The sequence below is a fragment of the Limulus polyphemus genome, unplaced genomic scaffold (assembly GCF_000517525.1).
Source record: "Limulus polyphemus unplaced genomic scaffold, Limulus_polyphemus-2.1.2 Scaffold698, whole genome shotgun sequence".
NCBI classification, from domain to species: domain Eukaryota; kingdom Metazoa; phylum Arthropoda; class Merostomata; order Xiphosura; family Limulidae; genus Limulus; species Limulus polyphemus.
This window is the reverse complement of record NW_013666308.1, coordinates 271,564-293,200: the sequence shown is the minus strand read 5'-3', so window position 1 is coordinate 293,200 and position 21,637 is coordinate 271,564. Positions and strand designations below refer to the sequence as shown.

The following is a 21,637-nucleotide window of genomic DNA, read 5'->3' as shown; positions in this document are numbered from 1 at the left end:
TTTTATTTTTCAAAATCATGGAGCCAAATACATCAACAAATGAAATATGACAGTCAGATAACTTTGTTTGCTAAATTCTTACAGTATTTTGAGACTACAATATATGAATGTAATTTTTGTCAGTGTGACTAACTAATCATCAAAATTAAAACCAAGTTTATAAATTAACACAAATTAATAATTTACTCGTTAATTTATTTTCTACACCAAAATGTGAATTTCAGTGAAGAAAAGATGAAAGAGAGAACTGATCTACCCATTGATGCACTACTCCTGCTGCAACAGGCTAGTTTTGCCAAATACACCACGATAATATCACATCATGTCACAACATAATTGTTTTTAGACTACCTATACAAATTAAAATTGGATCAACCATTATGTTAAACCTTCAACAGGTTAGTACACTGATGTAAAATTACTGAAATTATGCTGTGCTATCTAGTAACATTTTTGTAAAATACAGCCACTTGTTCTAGAATTCCCAGTTTGTGTGTGTATATATATATATATATATATATGTGTGTGTGTGTGTGTGTATATATGTGTGAATGAGCCTTCAGTAAAATGGCCATTTCAAGAACAAGGCTAGTAGATGTAATAATCACTCAGAAAAATATTAAAAGGAACACTTGAATTAACATATTTTCTTAATTGTAACATTTGCTTTATGTTGATGTATGAAAAATTTAGTTATGGAAATTAATTTTTTAAACATGTTAATAAAATATGCAAGTAATAATTTGTGCTTTTTTTTGTAATAAAAATATGTACCATTTTTAATTTGTGGGATTCTATTGTTTCATAAATTTATTCTGTGTCCAGGAATGATCCTAGTATAGTTTGACTTTTCAGTTTTTGAAAACTGTCAAACTTCTCTATAAAAATGACTAACTTGACACACATTTATGTTCACTAGAATCTCTGTTATTGTGTACAAGCATACACTTGACTATATGCAAAAGCTAATTAAATAGAAGTAAATTTATTTCTACATGCCATATTATTCATTTTTAATTACAATATACTTGGAAGTTTACAGACCACTAACCATCCAATATATTATTACACAGAAAAACTAAAAACTGCTAGTTTCCAAAATTAGAAAATTACTGTTCATTTAAGGGGCATAAAAATAATTTGATACCACATCTCAATATTATTCCTACATCTCGACACAATATATATAAAAGGTTTGATTTCAAAGATGTGATAAGATGCAGTGCACACATACATTTGGACTAAAGTGTCACAACAAATGGGTGGATGAGTGTGAAAACAAAGGGTTCTCTGCAGCAAGTCTTTTTTTTGTGTGTAGTAGTAGTAATTGAGATAAACTAAATTATAATTTTAAAAAAGCCTAAAGAAGATGGTCTTTATGCTAAATTTTATTTTTATTTATGTTTTAGTGCCTAGTTGTCCTTAACTAATACTGAGATTTAACCAGTCTAATTTCTAGGATTTTCCTGTACACACATGCATGCACAAAAACAGTGCCAGTTATGCTGGAGATCTAGTAGTAAGATTAATATAAACATTATTATTATTATCAGTAATTCCTTAGAATATAGAATTTTTGCCCTAATGTTTTAGATGAAGCTACACATATATTCAGTTAGTATGAAACAAATGGCACATCTGTCTCAGGCAGGGCAGGATTAAGGATGCAGTGCATCTGTGAGCAGTTTCAGCTCTGTGGGCCCATTAAAAAACAAAAACAACTACCAACAGCACAACTATAAAACATATCTTTAACTGGAGCACTTATGATCTGAACACCTATCAAGTGCCTAAAACATATAAAAATACTTCCCATTACTTTTTACAGCTATATTCTGGTCAGTTCCTGACCTTTCCTTTCTCTTTTATTTCTCAGTGTACAGATAATTCTGAGATAAAGTAGTAATCAAGGCAAACAGTTCTTGTGCTAAGCTGATTGAAAATGCAAAAAAAAAGACAAATAGACAGTGAACTCAATTAATATCAGTGGTTACAGTTTCATTAGTTTTGGATTACACACACACACTCTCTGACCAAACTTCTTCCCCCTATTAAAAATTATTAATATGATCTTAACAGCAGGTAAAACTTGACCCTGAATGTTTTGGCCAACTGCATGCCCACTATGCATGTTAGTTAATTTGGCCCTGGTCTTGGAGAATATGTTAGAAATTATCATTAAATATCTGAAAATAAAAAAGCAGACTGTAAGAAACATGTTTGAAACCAAATGCAATGTTAGATAAGCTTATGATACAATAATTCAATTTGGTTTGAGATCTAACAAAAGCCCAATTTTAACAACTGAGATTATTTATATTTTCTTCTAACACAAATTTCGAAGCACTTGCTGAATATATATCTATAAAAAAACTAATTATAAAAACAAAAAAGGCCTAAGTTACAGAATGACCTTGGATACATTGTTTAACTGAACAACACATACGCTTTAGCTGATAGAACTGTAAAACACAGTAAGCTGAAGATGACTAGAATATGGGAAATTGAAATGTTTTATGTATAAATTCAGCTAATATGCTACAAAAATACAATAGTCATGTAGCTAGTTAAATAATTAGTATTACTAAATAATATTACAACTAAGTCAAAAGAAATAAAGAATGCTAAATTTAATTTAAATTAGTGGCTAGAAGAACAAAAAAAGCGTAATCATTATTCAGAGAACTTTATCTTTTGAAGGAAAACCCACAATAAATAAAATTAACTGACTTTCAGATGAAACTCATTTAGGATACAATTGTGCTTTAAAACACTTTTAAACATGGATATACTGTTGGAGTAAATGTTTTTGATTGGAGTGTTTTTGTATACTTGTATATTGCTTATTATGAATGACTCCTAACTGAAACAAACATTCAGCCATGATTTAACTGCTCTAAAATTAAATTATTCAATTTAATATGTTTACAGACTGCCCAATTGTAAAAAATAACAAAAGAAAAGGTAATTTATATCTGATATTTCTCAGCGAAACATTTCACGTTTCAACATAACGCAATAACATAATCTACTATATATACATATAAATACACACACACAGAAATTTTACAAAATGTCTTTGCAACAACACAAAATTAGCTTGTTTTTATTTAATACTATTTAATTCTATTTTTATTGCATTTATTTTTGTAAAAGCATTGTGTTATGTCAATAAAGCTAAGTTTTAAATCACACATGTAAATATATGGTTATCACACCAGAGCTAGTAATTTATCTAAATCATTTTTCATGTACTTACTTGGCATTAAACTGTTAAAATACACAAAAAAAATTATTTTGTTTTAGAGCAAAGCTACATAATGGGCTATATGAATTCTGTCCACTGCAGGAAATTGAACCTCTGATTTTAATACATATAAACACAATATGATCATAATAAGTGTGTAAAAACAACAAAATATCTTAGCTACACTCAGTCTTTTTCTTTTTTGTTCTCAGTTTCTTTATGGTTTTCTTTGAACTCCAACAAATATTTTTTTTTCTTAATAAAATACAACTTCAGTTTCCCTCCTATTTCCTATAAGCATTATAAAAATGAGATGCTGTACAAGAACTAGAATTTTAATGTATATCCTATAACTACTATAATGTCATAGCAAAATAATGAAATCTAAAGTGAAAATTTCAGTCACGTTTTTGAGCCCATTTCATGTCATCTGATCGGGGCTTGCAGCCCGTCATGGCTTCAATTATTGTCTCCCAGGTCTCCCAGAAGTGGAACTTCTCAAGGGGATAATTTAACCAGCCAGTTGTGATGCAGAAGTAGGTCTCATGTGGTGCTACATGGTGGATACGATGGTGACGTTGAGGGAGTATAATGTGGCAATCCTGCAACAGAGTCACCCAACGTGGAAGTCCAAAATAAGTGTGGGACCACTTGTGAATCTGAAACATGAGACATGGTTGTTGCAAGTTAAGAAACAAAACATAATACTCTTCTTCTAATATTCATGCCTGCTAAACCAGCTACTATATTATTATAAATTACATGATTTTGTATTAAACTACTCAACTCTTACAAGTCAGGTCGTCATTATCATTATTCACCAGAATGTTGCTATCTAGAAACAAAGAAAAGATACAAACTTATTTAATTAATTTAGAAACACTGAGAAGATTCTTAAAACTTATTTGACTGGTTTAACAGTAGCTAGAATATATTTAAAATGTACATTAATCAAATAGCATCAGAACTTTAAATTAACATGGCTAAACATAAAATGCAATCTTCAAACTTACTTGATTAGTAGTAGCAACAAATAAAGCTAACAGAAAGAGGTAACAATTCCAATTGTAGAGCTCCTGGATTTTATCACTGGGATAGAAAAAGAACTGATAGCTCATGTATGCCAAAGAAGGTACTGTAACCATAAAGTTATCACCATTCGTTTCAATAAAGTCATGGCGAGTAATTGCTGTTGGATCAATATGATGTTCTCTAAATGGTCTAATAAAAGCCTGAAACAAAAAGGTTTTATATCTTTTCAAATTGTGTATATAATAATTTTAATGAAAATGTCTATGACAAAGAAACCAAACATTTTATTGATTTTAGTTTTAATATTATGTTCGATCTACTGAAATCATACAAGTAATATTGATTTTAGATCAAAAATTAATTTTTCTGAAGATTTGTCTTGCAATAAAAAAGATTTAGTCAGGAAGTCATTTAAATATATTTTATACAAACTGTATGATGAATGTTACAAACAAAGAATGAAGTGGAACCATCTAGATTATAAATATCTATAGAAGTACAAGTGATGTAAAAAATAATTACATTCATTACAAAACAGTTTCTAGTGAACAACTTTATGTGAAGCCATCAATAAGTACCATGTCTGTTACGGTAAACACTGCTTTCAGCCTTACATCCAATAACACTTTACCATGTTTGGTCTGTTAGCATCTTTAGGTTAAACGAAATCATAAATAATAAGCACTAATACAAAATTAATTAACCTATGTGTCTTTTTATAATGGTAAAATGTAAACGCAATGGAGTTCAGATATACTCTTAGACAGCACAGAGGAGTGTCGACCTATTTCAATATTTTAAAAAGTAAAAGGTTAGCTATTTTAAATTTTTTTAAACAAACATTTGACTTTCATGTAAATCTCTTAAATTTTTTCCACAAAAGAAAAAGTCCACATGATTTTGAAAAAAGAAAACACACACACACCACTCTGTGGTACTTACAATGCCCTGTGCTTACATCCCTTACACAGAGCAAGTATGATGATACTAGTAGCTGACAAACATACTGTTGTTATGTTGAATATAGTATAACATTTGCTTTAAATTTTTCTATATGTTGTTCCATTCTAACTGATATCATTTACATTCATTAAAAACAGTTTCAATTAATTTTCCCCCTCAGATTATGTATTTGATACTTGAGACTTTATTTTATTAAAATACTATTAAAACAAGGGAAGAAATTCCTTGTGATATATTTATAACAAATAAGATGTCTATTCATTCAAATCCCTAGTTTTCTTACTGCTGCTTAACCCTATCTTTATACTTTATGTGTACATTGGTAAACACATGCCCAATTATTTCATGCTACAGCCATTAAGGTTTACAGCTACATCAAATTACCCATTATGCTCAATTTCTACACCTTTACAAACACACTTGTTTAATTTCATGACATATGCTTCAAAGTTCACAAAACTCACTTCACAGAAGTAACCACTGAACTTTTGTTACTCAGAGTTATCAACAAATCCCAGAATATGGCATGAACATACGACATTTACAATGGATTAAGAGCTGTGAGTAATAAATGAACCTGGAACAGTAACTGGAATAAAATCTTATGAGTTATATGACAATGCAAATATAACTTTAATTTATAAAATCTTTACTGGAAAATAACTCAGGTAAAAGCAACTGGACGAAATTATACTGATTGTGATCTGTTAGCTATGGTATTGTATAAGGAGTAGGCAGCTAAAACATCTGACAGATTTGGATATTTTTGCTGAAGTTGACTCTGGAATATCTGTGCAAAGAATACACACTTAAGAGTAAAGATATAAACAAAAAATGCAGTACAAATGATCAATCTTCAAAATAGCAGATAACAAATGACAGAACATAAGAATTATTAAATTCACTATACCTTGCCAATTACTGGAAGATCCACTGAACCCCAAGTGTCAGCTGCCCAATGCACTAGTCCGCTCAAGAAATCTGCAGTGATTATGCCACTCACTGTAAAAAAAAAGCAGAAGTTATGAACTGTGTATACAATTAAGTAATTAGGTGGAAAAAAACTCAGAAAATTGTATTTAGTCTCTGTTTTTTTTATCAATTCTATACACAAGATTTAAAACCTTAACCTCGTTAACATAATTAATGATACTAAAAATTCCATTAATTTCATCACTGCATGCATGTTGTTAATTATTTGTTTGTTGAATTTCATGCAAAGCTACTTGAGGACTATCTTCAATAGCTGTCCCTAATTTTGAAGTAACAGACTAGAGGGAACGCAGCTAGTCAACACCACCTACTGCCAACTCTTGGGCTACTCTTTACCAGCGGATAGCTGAAAGGATGAGCATGTTCAGTGATGGGATCCGAACACACAGCCCACAGATTGCAAGTCAAGTGTCCTAACCACCAGGCCTCATTTTCTTAAACCTAGGAATAATGACAAAGTACATGTAGCCCTGCATCCAGCTTGGATAATTTCTACAGAGTTTTTAAAAAAAATCATGAAACAGTAGTAGTAGTATAACTGATGGCTATTTAGAAAGAGGCATATTTATAAGTGTATGTATATAGCTTTATTAGGACTAGTCCCCAGCATACTTGCATATCAAATTCCACAATTTAAATAAAAATAGTAATTCTAACTCTATTTCAACAATTTTTTTTTGCCCAAAAATATCTAAAATACAAAAATATTTTGTAACCCTGCTAAATTTTAATTAGTGTAATTTGCAGAGAAAAGTTTAAAACAAAATGTTTGAACTTTGATATCTGTGCATTTCCAGCAAGCATTGCCTTTCACATTTTTTTTAGAATTTTTCTGCCCATCTCGAAGTATAGGTTTATATTTGCACCAACATTAATGTCCCTTACAAATAGGTTCTGTTAGTCATGTGATATACCTTTAACTCTAAGTAACTATTTCAAGAATAATGTCTTGAGAGTCTTTTAATGATGCCAAAGTGGTTTGGACAGTAGCTTATAAATCTTTGCCTCCAAAAAAGATAGAAAAAACAGCTATCTACATCATTTTAAAGTAAACAAAACTGGGTAAACTCACTAATTTCTCATAATGGAGAACAATAGATTCTAATGCAAGATTTACAACACTAAGGAAGAAGCCACAAATCCGGGATTTTTTTTTGTGTTACATTATGTCTGTTGTAAAACTACAGGAATATTCATATATGAGATGACATAAGGTAAGGATATTTAGAGTTAGTAAGAATTGTACACTAACACTAGTATATCTGACATAAGGATATTTAGAGTTAGTAAGTAGGGTACACTAGTATTTCTGCAATGACAAACTATTAAGATGGCAAAGAGGCTTGTTTATTTATGTGCATTAGTAAATTTATTATCACTCAAACAACACATTCAAATACAAGAACTTAATTATTAACAACTTATAATAATTACATAGAAATTGAGCTTGAACAAAAATATATCTCTTATATTAGTGTAGGCCTGGGATACAAGTGTAAGTTGTGTTTATACCAGTCAACACTTTTACCTCTCATTGGTGTTTTATGCTATCTTTGCAGCTAGATAACTGCTTCAGTAGGTAAAGAGAATTAACAAATAAAAATAAAATAAGAAAACAAATTAAAATTTTAACAGAAAGTAGGGATCATTGATTATTCGTAAATTGCTATATGAAGTATCCAAAACAAAATAAATGCTGCAATAAGAAGTACACAAACAAGTAAAGTGATACTAGCTGGATATATTTTAAAATGATTTCAATTCCTAATTTGGTTGGCATTGTGATCCATATAGCTAAATCAAGCAGTCTAAATTTGCAATTTTATGAATAACCAGTGATCCCTACTTTCCGTTAAAATTTGTTTTCATATTTATCTGTTCAGTAGTTATGTGTCCATGGAATGGACACAACATCTATAAACTTTCTATATAGCCATATCCCTGATAGCTATAACTTTTACAATAATTAAAACCACAATCACAAATTTATAAAATAAAATCCTTATTTTGGCCTACAGATAAGTGTATAAAGCTGCCAATGTAGGGATTAAATTTTATAAGTTTGAGATTTTGGTTTTAATTCTTGTTTCATTAGTTTTTATAGCAGGATCCCTACTCTTGTTTGTTTACTTTTTATGTTATACCTTTATAAAGTATATACTTTACCTTTAGAAACTGTCGCATATATATCCCTTGATATGTAGCACTATCTGTTGGATTGAATTGGGTTTAAAAAAATCTGTATATATATTTATCGGAATATCAAAAGACCAGTCAAGTAAGCTGGAGAAATCTTGTAGCAATAGTCCAAGCCTTCTAGGTAGGTGATTAGGTAAGTTGGTAGGTAGTAGACAAAAAAATTACTGTTTTAGAACTTTTTGAATTGTTATATCAGAAATGTTAGCAACCTTTTTAGTGTATTATTAAAATATATGTGCATAATATGTCGTACCCAATATATTGAATGGTCGGTTTTTCACTTAGGAATTTAATAGGGTGGTTTTTCTGCACATTAATTATTTGGAAACCTTGTCAATCCCTACTATTAAGAACTACTGTACTTAAAAATAAAATGCAACTTACTGATCAACAGTTTTATGTCTTTCTTTTATATTTTTCAATAGTTTTTTTTTTGTATGTAAGAACTTATATGAACAGACTTCTCGAGAAAATGAGTATGCCATTAACTAAGATACAAAAATTATGGTTTTATTAAAAAATAGCTCTGTTGGATACATTTACATGATTATTAGCACTCAATAAAAAATAGAAATTCTACAACAAAGGAAGTATTTTTTAATATTTCTTTAAAACATTTCAGAGATTCATAACTGAAAATATGATAAAAATGCTCAACCAAATTATATAATTTTTTAAACACAAACTACATGTACCAAATTTTGAAGCAATTAGGTTAAGCAACATAAGTGGAAGAAATGGGTGTCACAATGTCATCCATGTGGTCCTGATAAGTAACAGATGTACAGTTAATCACTTCTGTAAACAGAAAGCTATCTTCCCCGTGCATCTGTTTTAGAGTTTTGCATACCACTAGCATTTAAGCAACTCCCATCTAAATTCACGACATTTCTTGTGATGTGTGCTCTCCATAATGATGTTGTTACACAGTGAAAGCCCTCCACTAATAGGAGGGTGAAACAACCTCCTAGTGCACTAACTCTCTCTATGCTTTTGCACTTGTGATCATTCTTTGACAAGGCAAGGAAACTAATTTGAACCAAAGTGAGGAGGAAGGGTGGGAATTGTGTGAAGAAGTGAGTATCTATTGAAAATACATTTTCAGGTAAGGAAAATTTTAACTTCCGAGACAATACACACTTTTTAACACAGAAAGCTAATATCACACATTAATGTGGTTGAGGGACCAGTGCAAAAGTTACTTCGATGCACTCCATTCAGAAAGCATCTGAATAAAACCAATGAAGTGTGATGCCTGATGGCAGAGGTGCCATAGGGGCACACTCATAGGAGACTGCATCACATCTCTTACGGGGTTGGGTATGGGCAGAGTAATAACATGGCCTTCCAAAAATGAGCACACAAGAGGTCGGAGAGCCAATATGTGTAGTATGGTTGGGGTGCGTTCAGACCATATGTAGAGCTCACCTCAACTCTACCAACAGACTTATTGGACCAACACCAGCCTGGGGAAAGAGAGCACAGGAAGTATTAGTGCATATTGTTCTCAACACTACTGTCAGATTCTTGAGCCAACACCAGCTGTGGGAAGAGCACACAGAATACATTCCACAGATTGTACAATGTTAGAATATGTTATCCACCAACTCAACTAAACAGCAGGTGCAGTAATAGGAGGATCCCTACCAACTGCACATGTGAGGACTTGTGTGGGCTGATCCTACACCAAACCAAAACCAGACCACTCAGGAACTGACATACAGGCACTGTAGGATGGGGGAAGCTGGAATGTTATGTGTATAACTGTATGAGTGCACCACACTAACAGTGTTACCACCACCCCACTTCCCAATCATTAGCACTATTTGTTCAGCCTGCAACTATTTGGTTCAAATCAGAGAGAGTTCTTCATGGTCCATCACCCTAGTGGCTAGGAAGTGGTAAGGGCTTCCCTTGCTCCACTTGTAGAAGGGGGGAGGAGGGATTAGTGGTGAGGAGACCTGGAAAAAATGCCCAGAATCCCATCAGGTGACCTTTTAAACCTATTTTGAAAAACCAGCAAGCATGAACCTGGGAAGCAGGCAGAGCACCCCTTCGTGCTGGCTTTTTCCATGATAGTCCATAGAATAAGTACAGTCTGGATTGGACAGTACACACAGATCTGAATTTAACATGAGAATACCTCCAGTAGTCTTGCAGAACATCCCATCTCAACAGTGGGCGGATGGTATGAGTACTTTCTGTTATCCTGACTCTATGCTGAATTTTGAGAAATAAGTGTACTCTGGGAGGCACCACCAGCCACCTAGTTGGATCCATGAAGTGCTGCTGTGAAAAAGAAAAATGAAAGAGAATGTACTCACCTGGCTGAGGATGATGGTTAGACTGGGGGATAGCAAACATAGATAGGCAGTAACCCTCCAAATGGTGCAGATAGTGGGTAATGAAGATGTGAGATATAGTCCACATACCTGCCTGGAGGATCTTATCAAGCAGTCGTCAAAAACAAGAGGCGAGAGAATGGGTTAGGTGGTAGACCTGATGTGAAGAAATATAGAATAGTCAGCAAGCATTGACCTCTAAGGAGAAATAGAACAATCTGAGCAGTTAACTGTGCAGATGGCAAGTGAAGGCCCTGACCACTCTGTTGAAGATATAGGGAGCCGATGCAATTCCGAAAAAAAAGAGCACAGAACTGGAAAATGTGATCCCAATGAAGGAACTGTCAATAAGACTGCAATGGGAATATGAAGGAACACATCCAAGACATTGACTTTGGTCATCCATAGTCCCAGTAAGAAGGTCCATCTGAGGGAAGAGAAATTTTCCAAAGAAAAATGAGAGACGACCATGAAGCATCTCATGAAAGAAAGGTCAATTACTGGCCACCAGTCCCCAATCTTTTTGGGAACTATGAAGAGGTGGGGGAATAAAACCCCAGAGAAGAGTCTTACACCCTTTTTTATGGCCTGTTTGTGCCAAATATCTAACATCACGTCTTCCAGACATTGAATATAGATGGGCTCCAAAGGAAGGGAAAATGAGCTGGGTGTTGGCTGAGAGGGGGGAGATGAGGAGAATTGGAGGGAGAGCAACAGTAACTTATTTGTCTACAGATAGTTTTTCCCAAACATGTGCATGCCTTGACAGATGAGCTCTCACCAGAATCGAATCTGTTAAGTAGTCACCAACGAGCCCAGCAAGACTGATGTCAGGTCGAAAATGGTTAAGATGAAGAAAAAAGATGGGAAGAAGGAAATAAAACACAGGAAAAAGGCAGACTAAGATGAGAGATGGGAGTGAGGTGTTGGTGAAGGGTGAAGAAAGGGGGCAAGGTAGAGGTCTCATAAAAAGAGGATGTAAGATGAACATAAAAAGAAGGATATTCCTACCCAACAAAAATGATCCAAGTAAGCAAGGAAAGGGATGAAAAAGCAGTACAGGCTATGATAGAAAGGAGAAGAGAACAAGCATCACCAATAAAGTCTTCCAGGGCTGTGTGAAGTGCCTCTGGCATGATATGTAAAGAGAAAATATAATGAAGCACAGAGAGAAGGATTAGGCAAAGTTGAAAGAATTGGGCACTGGAGAGTGAAACCAACCCCAAAGGGCCTGCCTCTCTCAAAGGCAAAAGAAACTGCAATGTCTGTGACTCCAGAACAGACAAGTCATAATGAGTGAATGTCATGATATAGGAATCATAAAGGTGAAAATGACGAGGCATACTATCACAGGAACAGAGTTGGTCTAAAACAGAAGTAGCATGAATGCTAATATTGGGAGAAGGGGGGGGGGACATAAACTTTGTTAGGGTTATGAAGGAGGGAATGGGAAGTGTCATAAGACACAGGAACAAGAGAGAGAACAGAACATACCTGAGATATAAGGTCCAATAATACGAGGAAATCTGAAATCCTTTGTCAGTAGGAAGAGAGGTTCTTAAGGCATAACATGGAGGAAGAAACAAACACTCAAAGTCGTCATCCTCTTTATACTCCCCCTTAGAACAATGGGAAGGAATGCCAGACAAATGGACAGGTGCTGAAACTCCTGGCTACATAATAGAGCACACTACCATATGCACAATGTCCATTATGTCATTCATGTTTAATGGGCCTCCTGTAGCCAAGTGTAAAGTGTGAAACTTGGCTAGTGTGAGGATATTCCTCACTCACACTAGAAGTTGATGCGACATGAACTTGAGAGTTCATATTTGGAAGAAAAAAGGAAACAAGGTCCTTTAATCTATTGCAAATCTCTAAACTGAGAAAATCAAAAGATGTCTGATATGTTCAGTGCCAAGGAAAAAGAATGATCACAAGTACAAAAGCACAAAGGAAGTCAGTGCATTAGAAGGTTATGTCTCCCTCTTATTGGTGGAGAGCTTTTGCTGCATAATAACATCATTATGCAGTAGCATAAATCACAAGAAATCTTGTGAAGTTAGGTGAGAGTTGCCTAAAGGCATGTGGCATGCAAATCTCTAAGGCAGACATATGAGGAAGATAACTTTCTGTGTGTAGAGGTGTGTATCGTCGCAGAATTTTAATTCTATAAACCTATTCCCTTAGATCCAGAAGTTCTTGTTTGTTGGATGTTGTGCAAAGCCACAAGAGGGCTATCTGTACTAGCCATCCACAGTTTTGAAGTGACAAATTAGAAGGAAGGCATCTAGTCAATACCACTCACTGCCAACTCTTGGAATATTCTTATCAGACCAAATAGTGGGATTTGACTGTCACTTTAATAATGCACTTATGGCCCCATATTGAAGAGTGTGTTTTTTTGTTTTGTTTTTGTGATAATGGGACTCAATCATCCCCACCAGTTAATGAAATGAATACCTGTAAAATATAATCACAAACCATATACTTACAAGATGCTACCAAGATGTAGCTGCATTTGCTTAACTGAAAATGGTACAGCAGGTGAATGAAGTTTATAACCATAAGAGTTAGACAGCTTACAACTGAAATTATTTCCTGAAGCCTTTTTCCTATTAGAAAAAAAAAAATTCACTTGAGAACTTTACTAAATTTAACAGTAACAGGAAACAGTAAAAATACTATAAACTAATAAGATGCTGCAATTTTAAAGTTATAAAGTTGCATTGAAGAAGTGATGAAAATGTTGGAAAAATAAATATAGTGTTCTTAAAATACTTACTCATCATTTTTGAAATAACCATCAATTAAAATATACATGGAAAATTTCATATAAAGTTGTTAGTATCAAAACACTATAAAGGTCAATTAATTTCAAAATTCAGTCAAATAAGATAAAAAATGTTTACATAAAAGAATCTCTAAACTTGCTTATGAACTGAAATTATTTGCACCAATACTTGTGTTTCATACATCAAGTGTTTTTACTGAACCAAAAAAGTACAAAAAACTGTATCGACTAACTATTGTATATCGTGTATCTATTTGTGTAATCTTCATATTCTATGATACTCAATATACTTTACAGTATAATGTCTGAGTGTTGAGTTTTTTAAAACTTTTTGCATCAATGAAACTGTCAATATGCAAATCAAAAACCATTTATTTATATATTATTTATTACAATATTATCTATGACACTATTATTATAATCTGTTAGGAGCAGAAGTGACACAAAACACAGTCACATGCACAATATTTGAAACATTTAAAAACAAACAAAAATCATCAAAAATTAGCATCATAATGATATCTCACTAAAAGCCTAGCTCTCAACAAATAAATTATAACCATTTTATTATCCTTCATAAATAACTATTCACTTAAAATTTCTCTTAAGCAAAGATATATAATAAGTTTAAAAAATCAAGATGTAATACAATGTTAACTTTCTCAGCAATGCTCCTGTTTGGATCAATGAGTGTGTCTGAACTCATTGCTGTTACCTTTGTTGTTTTTCTCCTCAATTAAGATTATTGCTATTTTCACCCAGTGTTTCAAAAAAGTAGTGAATAAGATTCCTTCAAAACAAGATCATTTTGATACGTTTTTATTTCAGTCCACATTAAAAAATAATGGATTATATCACGCACTGTTGATATCAAGAACAGCAGCAGCTGAAATTCTCACAATAGCAAAAAATCTCCTTGTACTTTTCTTACATCTTTACATTTACGATATTCCATCAGTCAAATATGATGACAAATTCTTGTGCATACTTTGAACATTGTTCTAAATGTATATATTTGCACATTAAGCAACTTCCAGGTAACAAGAAATTGACCTAATAAATCTATAGGTGCTTACAAATGCAGTAAAATAATTTCAACGCCAGTGCTTTTAGCAACTGTTCTTCGATTGAGGTAAACTGTGAATCTAGAAAATATAAGTCTAAAAGAGTATGTATGTCATAGTATCACACGATGTAGGCAATGTATGTTAACAACTGTGTGTGTTACAGAAGATTCAGTGGATTTAAGGGAAAGTTACTTTGTAAAAAAATATACTCCTATTGTATCATTTACCTGAAAAACATTGCAAGCATCCCAAATATTTTGAAATGTGTTAATTAAAAACTAAAGCTTAACAATAAAGTAAAAAAAAAATCTAAAGTTTATCAAGTACCTAAAAGAACAGCCAGAGACACAAGGAAAACTGTTCTTCATTAGAGAAGAAACCCATACAAACTCAAAATAATGCTACAAACAAGTTTATTAGAGTTTGGCCACATCATGTAGTCAATTTCTGTTACATGACCTCTTTGTACAGTAGATAATATTTTGAAAACCTAGAATAAAGTGTATACAGCTGAATTTTTTATTGCTTATCACAGCATGTTTTCACAAAAATTGAAATTCAGTACAAATGAGATTAATGTATCAGATGCGGCCCAAAAGGAAAAAAGATGCTATGAAGTAAATATTTTTCCAAACATTATTGCTGTATTTCACATTCAAGCACCCATAATGTTTCTTTGAACTGGAAAATATTTTGTGACCTCAAAAAATAAATAAAAGTATAGTGTGTTGTGACAGAAAATTCTTTATTCCACCAATCTAACTTCCGACCTTGTCATTCAATTCAAGCCATTTTTGTTCAGATATGAAAAAAATAAGAAATAAGTTGAACAAAACTTGAAATCAATGAGACTTATCTGTCAAAGTTACATTCATAAAAGTAACTGAAAGTTACTGTAAATGTTGAATAAGCTGGAGTAAAACTGCAAATCAATAACAATTAGGTATGTGTAAAAGTGCCACTAAGAGACAAGCTAACACTTGACATTTATATATTACACTGAATTTATATTTGTATAAAGTTCAGCAGAATTGGTTAGCATCTGTCTAATGGCTGGTATGTGTATAAAAGTTTCTTTGGGGTATTTTTACGAATGATGAAAATGAAAAATCTTCAATTATTTTTTTGGTGCTAAGAACAACATTATCTGGACAGATGCATGTATTCAATTAGATCAATGTGTCACCTGGTAATGGTGAAATCTAATGAAAATTATTAGGAAGTCAGTGGAAAGCTAACCATCATCTTTACTTTTATTTCAGGAATTAGAATTGAAATCATAATAAGAAGGTGAAAAAAAATTGCATGAAGATTTGTTCTTAAAAAGAATTATGTCCCCTATCAAAAGACTGATATTTGTGGAATGTTTTACAAAAGGAGAGGATAAAGGGTTTCCATAAATTTGGCAGCCATTGTAACATTAATGAAATTAATATTTATTTTCTTGTTTCTTTGCATATTGTTTAGAGAATAGCACTAAGCATTGATGAACACGTGGAGATGATCTGGATTGAGCATCTTCAGTAAAGTATTGATTTTCAGGGTGGACATTTTGATCATATTTTGTAAACATATATAAACATTAAGTTCATGACTAGGGCTAGGCAATTAGTGGAATGTGCTAATCGAATAATCGTTGGGTGTATTCATAATTTACATTCAACTAATTGATTATTATCACACTATTAGAGACCTGCAAAATGTTTGTTGTCAAATTAGTATCTTTATTGCAACAGTATTTCTTTAAATACAGGATTTGTAGAAAAGTACAAATGAAATATAATCATAGACACCAAAATATGTAAGCCCACTTGTATTGAGGTCATACTTTATAAAACCTATGTTGGACTTAAGTTCAATAAAGAGATAACACTGTACCATGTACATTTTTTACATCAGCTTAGTTAGGACAAAACTATACTGTTAGACCTTTTTGAAAACTTCAAGCTTTTAATGTTATTGAACTGAATGGTTAATAAAGAATATTTACATCCACCTTTTTTTTTAATTATTTCTTCATTCATAGAGCAGTTGTAGTGACTTATTCTATGAGCTTCCAACTCTCTATTATTTGACATGATACTCATGGTTACAGTTAGCCCTTATAGGTTATCAATTATATTGATTAATCGAGTTAATAGCCCTACTTTACTCATGGCAACCACAAGCATAAGTACTTTCAAAGTTCTGTTGTTTAAGTTTATGGACAGAAAAAATTATACTTTACAAAGACTTCAACGATAATTTATCAGTTGTTGTTGTTGTTTTTTTCAAAGTAAGGAAATGTGATATTACAGTTTTTAGAATTATTAGTCATGTTTCATTTTGCAATTAAAATTGGGACACATTTTATTACCTTGAAAATCTATCACCTTAACCCTACTCAACTACAATCTCTTTGTATAAAATTATGAATACTGTTTGAACAAGCAACACTCCAAGAACATTCTCTTAGTTGTACACATTATAAATAAAGATAAATGGCTGATAGTTTGACGATGTAATAAAAAAGCTATATATTTTTCTTCCATAAGTAATTTGGTAAATATTCCATAATATAAGTGTTATTAATTGATAAAGCAATTAAAACACATAATGTTAAAATATCAATTCTATTACAATTTTTAAAACTTACAAGATTATTTTAAAATCACCTGTTTTATGTGAAAAGTTTTAATGTTTTTTATTTGATACTTGAACTAACACAAATTTTGTGTATCACATTTTAAATTATTAGAATCAATGTGAAAACACAAAATCATGAAGCAATTCAAGTCAAATTTCTCACACACTACATACAAATATAAACATTATGAACCATATATGGTACCTTTAGTATAGTAACTAGCTAGTTCTTTAGCCCCTGCATGGTTTGGTCCCCATCTGCGAATTCCACTGTTTTCCTGGTGTGTGTCAGAGTTACTGTTTGGATCATCTTCTGGCATTGAGTTTTCCCATATCTGCTTCTCAGTCTTCACAGGATGTAGTATTTTACAATCCATCATGAACTACAGAAGGTAAAATTTAATTTTTAATTCACACATACTGTCCTCCTTAATACTAAAACTAACCAGAAGAATATCCTAACAGACTGACTGCTCAGTGAAACCTTCAAACAAATCTCCTTACTAGTGGAGTTTCACCATTTTTTTTTATAATTTCTGAATAGGGCTGACTAATTAATTATTGATATGTATTTTCTATAAAAACAAAGAATATATAAATAATGTTACAGACAATTTTCTGCATGTAAATGGTAAAGGTTGTTGTACTTTGTAAATGTAAACAAACTGGTATGCAAATACAACAAGCATAAGAAATGTTAGACAGATAGAGTAAATAAAATAATGTTCAAGTCATCTTAATGATTAGATAAAATACTGTATATTCATTTAAATTTATAAATTATTAAACAAACTAAATTGTCAGCAAAGTGATGCAGAGAGAGCTGAAATTACTGTCAGTATACAAAACTATTAAATTCACAACAAAGAATTTAATACCAGACTAATTACCTTACGCATTACTGATTGCTGTTCATGAAAAACAAACTCAACACAGTATCATCTAATGTAACGAAATATTTCCAACTTTTTTATTTCTCTTGTAACAATTTTTCAAGCAAGTTTACACTACAGTCTGTATGAATTATTACAAAAATCGTCCTTTGCAAATTACATAAAGCTACCTAGTCTATATAATTAATAAAGCAAGTAAATGAAAAAAACTAAATTGATGAAATAAAATTAAAAGCGGATATAACGTTACATATTGAGTTTAGTTTTTGGGTAACATCCTATATTTACAACTGCAAGATTCAATACTGTCAGTGTCAGTACTGGGCGTGATTTCTGTACTACTGTAGACAGCCGTAGATTACGGAACTTCAGCCTCATAATTAATCAGTTACTAACAGTAATACAAAAAGCACGAGAACAAAAGTTTTAGTCAGGTGGAATACAATAAAAGAATGTGCTAATAATTTTAATGATAGTAACATATAACATTTAACACTGTGTATGTTCGTTTCAATTTCCAAATACACTAAACATACAACACTCATAATTGAAAATCACGTAAGAGAAAGGTATAAAATAAATATTAATAAATTAGAAGGCCATAACTATAAAAAGTTACATATATTTATGTCTGACTACAATGAGTAAACTAAAAAACAAACACTTATAAATAAAGAGCTCAATTTACATTACCTTCGTAACAATTCGGAAGCACTCTCATAAACACGAAACAGTCAATAATCAATATAAATATTAAATGTTTGATTCATAGAGGACGCCACATTTGCAATTTGTTTTTTTTTTATTATTATTATATACAACACCAACTATTCGGATTTTTTATAAAAAGTTTGATACTTTCTTTTTCTTTTTCAATGTCACCAAGTGTTGATATTTGCATAGACAAGACATTTCTACGACATTTTCTGTTTTTTGCATATTCACACGGGAATTTCTAAATTTGCTAAATCAAACAATTAATCTCACTACTTCTACCTATATGCGTCAGCGCGAGTAACCCGGGCAACCGCCGTTGTATATTTTGTGGTGGTGTTTGGGTGAAAAAGCTAGTCGATGAACTATCCACGCTCTGTCTACAGCAAGAAATCGAACCCTGGATCAATGTTTCGGGTATAAATTTACAGTATAAAGAGGCATAAAGTTTTTATTTAGTTAACAAGAGCCATATTACTATAATTAGCAAATTAGTAAATAACATTACTAAGTAATTTGTCATGTTGTAAAACTAAAATAAATCTTATAGTGATTTTTGAAAAACATATGCTACTGACGCAGCTAGATTAATCTAATCAAAAACACCTTAGGTGTGAAAAAGGTACGGCCAAAAAATTATTCAGCGTGCGACATAAAGAAGTGAAATGTAAATTTATGACCAAACTGGTAGCTACACTTATAGCATTGCTAAAAAACTTTACAGAAAATATTCATTCATTAGTAGGCTAGGGCGTGTATTTTGTTTTATCCACCATAAAGAAAGAAATAAAGTAACTGAAGGTTGTATCATTTTCTCAGATAATTCAAAAGAACCTGTCAAAGAAAGAACTGCGCTACAACATTATGTAGAATAATAACATGAACAATCACAGCAAAGGAAGACATGTGGTGCAAGTGAACAAATAAAATAAAACTTTTGTTCTATATTCTGTTGTGAATTCTCATTACCTGCTGGGGTAGGAGAGCAAGATAATATCAAGTCCATACAGGATAAAGCAAAGAAGAATGTAATATCATACCTTCAAGTCATACCAGGGTCTCAGTAGTACCCCAACAATCCTTAGATTACATAAATACCTACATCAATGACAATTCCAGATAACATATACAAGGGAGAGAACCTCAGCTCACACTAAACTAACACTTGTTCATGTATCTATGTCACTACTGGTTATAGAATATTTGATACTCTTCTCTTAGATATTGAGCTTGTTTATGTAGGTTTAAAGAGCTTCATCGGCAAAATGCTAGAAATATATATATATATCTAAAGAGTGATTTTATTCTCTATTGAGCAGAGAATACTGAATACTGTGTAATTTGTTCTACTGTCACATATATTGTTGCAATGTAAGTAAATTCTGGACTGATTTCCTTTTTCGGTTTAAGATGCTTGTGTTTTTAATTTATGCCACTAGATTTTGTATCATAGAACCAATATGGGCCTTTTTTCATACAGAAATTAATCCAGCATTTGCTTGCATTATAACAACATGTGTAACAGGACTAACTAATGACACAGACTTCAACATTTTGTTCTCAGCAGAGAATGAAACCATTCTTTGAATAAAGGAGTCTTTACTGATTAGACAAATGAAACCAGAAATAAACGAAACTATATCACTCTTTCCTTTATGTCAGATATATATATATATATCCATATTTTTTTCTGGAGTCAAGTCGCACGTTACTTTCATTATGTCATCAATTGGATTAATATTATTACTGTCAAAGCTCTTTGCAAACAGTTTCATAAACAAAACTTATGAATAATAATATAAATAAGTTCCGATATAAATGGTTTATTGATGTTGTTGTTGTGCTTTAAGCACAAAGTTATACAATATCATCCAGACGGGATATAGTGTACATGCAATGTCTTTCGTCGCTAAGAACAATTGATTTTACTACAATTATGTCAGAACATGTTTGTTCCAAGAGCTAGTGAGTGTAAAGTCCATATAACTTCACGTCAAATAATACACGTCCAGCTACTTTGGTCAGATCCCTAACCATGCTACCTCGTGGCAACAATCATTGTTCAACAGATACAGCCATATCACATACAAGTGAGTCCTTATACTTTTGTCTGGATGTTATTGAAAAAGAGCTTGGGAGCAATGGGGAAGTACGGAGAAGAGCTGCAACAAACACCTTATACTGATAACTAAAATTAAACTAACTACTTCAGAAGCAACAAACAATATTCCTCACCTTGAAGGTTTCGTAACCTCTCTCTGCTCACAATTCTATTCTGCCTTCTGATACAAGTTAACATATGCGGTATTTGGGAAATCTCATATTTTCTTTCTTTCTTAACTTAGAAAGGTAAACTTGAGTTCACCAAAAGTTTTCAGATATATACATTTTCAGAGCAGACTTATGTAACACTCATGTAAAAAACAGTTTAGCCTGAGAATACTGCAGAGTAGATAAGAAGGAGAAATTTAGGTTTTGTGACCATGGGATTTAATGTGGAGTTTTCTGTTTTTGCTAACATGCATATTGGCCTTTGCTTATTCTCTTTGATATAATAGTTCAAAAATATGTTTACTTAAAAATGACTTATTCTCAAAGTAAGAGTACTTTTGACCAAGGGGTAGAGTTTGCTACTGGAGAGAGATATTTCCATGAAATAGGTCTCGAGTTCAGGATAATTCCTATCCTGGACATAGGACTTTTTTTGATGCTGCAAAGGTCCCTGACACTGATCAGCCTACAGCTTAGGATGACCAGTAGATCAAACA

At 32.2% G+C, this 21,637-nt stretch overlaps 1 protein-coding gene across 1 annotated transcript; it reads right to left on the bottom strand.

The window, feature by feature from the left end:
- On the bottom strand, nt 1–18,906 carry LOC106460046 (transmembrane protein 189-like). Its single transcript, XM_013919729.2, has 6 exons — nt 18,849–18,906; nt 17,468–17,645; nt 13,272–13,391; nt 6,153–6,244; nt 4,261–4,479; nt 1–3,906 (listed from the first exon to the last, which is right to left on the bottom strand). Exons 2-6 carry the CDS (start codon nt 17,640–17,642, stop codon nt 3,646–3,648), a joined length of 867 nt encoding a protein of 288 aa, XP_013775183.1. The 5' UTR covers nt 17,643–17,645; nt 18,849–18,906; the 3' UTR covers nt 1–3,645.
- Nucleotides 18,907–21,637: the final 2,731 nt, after the last annotated feature.

Excerpts from the sequence above, each read along its gene's own strand:
- LOC106460046 (XM_013919729.2), bottom strand. The coding sequence starts at position 17,642 with ATGATGGATTGTAAAATACTACATCCTGTGAAGACTGAGAAGCAGATA. Across the intron at positions 13,392-17,467 it reads AGCTAGTTACTATACTAAAG|GAAAAAGGCTTCAGGAAATA; the intron begins GTACCATATATG and ends TTTTTCTAATAG. Across the intron at positions 6,245-13,271 it reads CTACATCTTGGTAGCATCTT|TGAGTGGCATAATCACTGCA; the intron begins GTAAGTATATGG and ends TTTTTTTTACAG.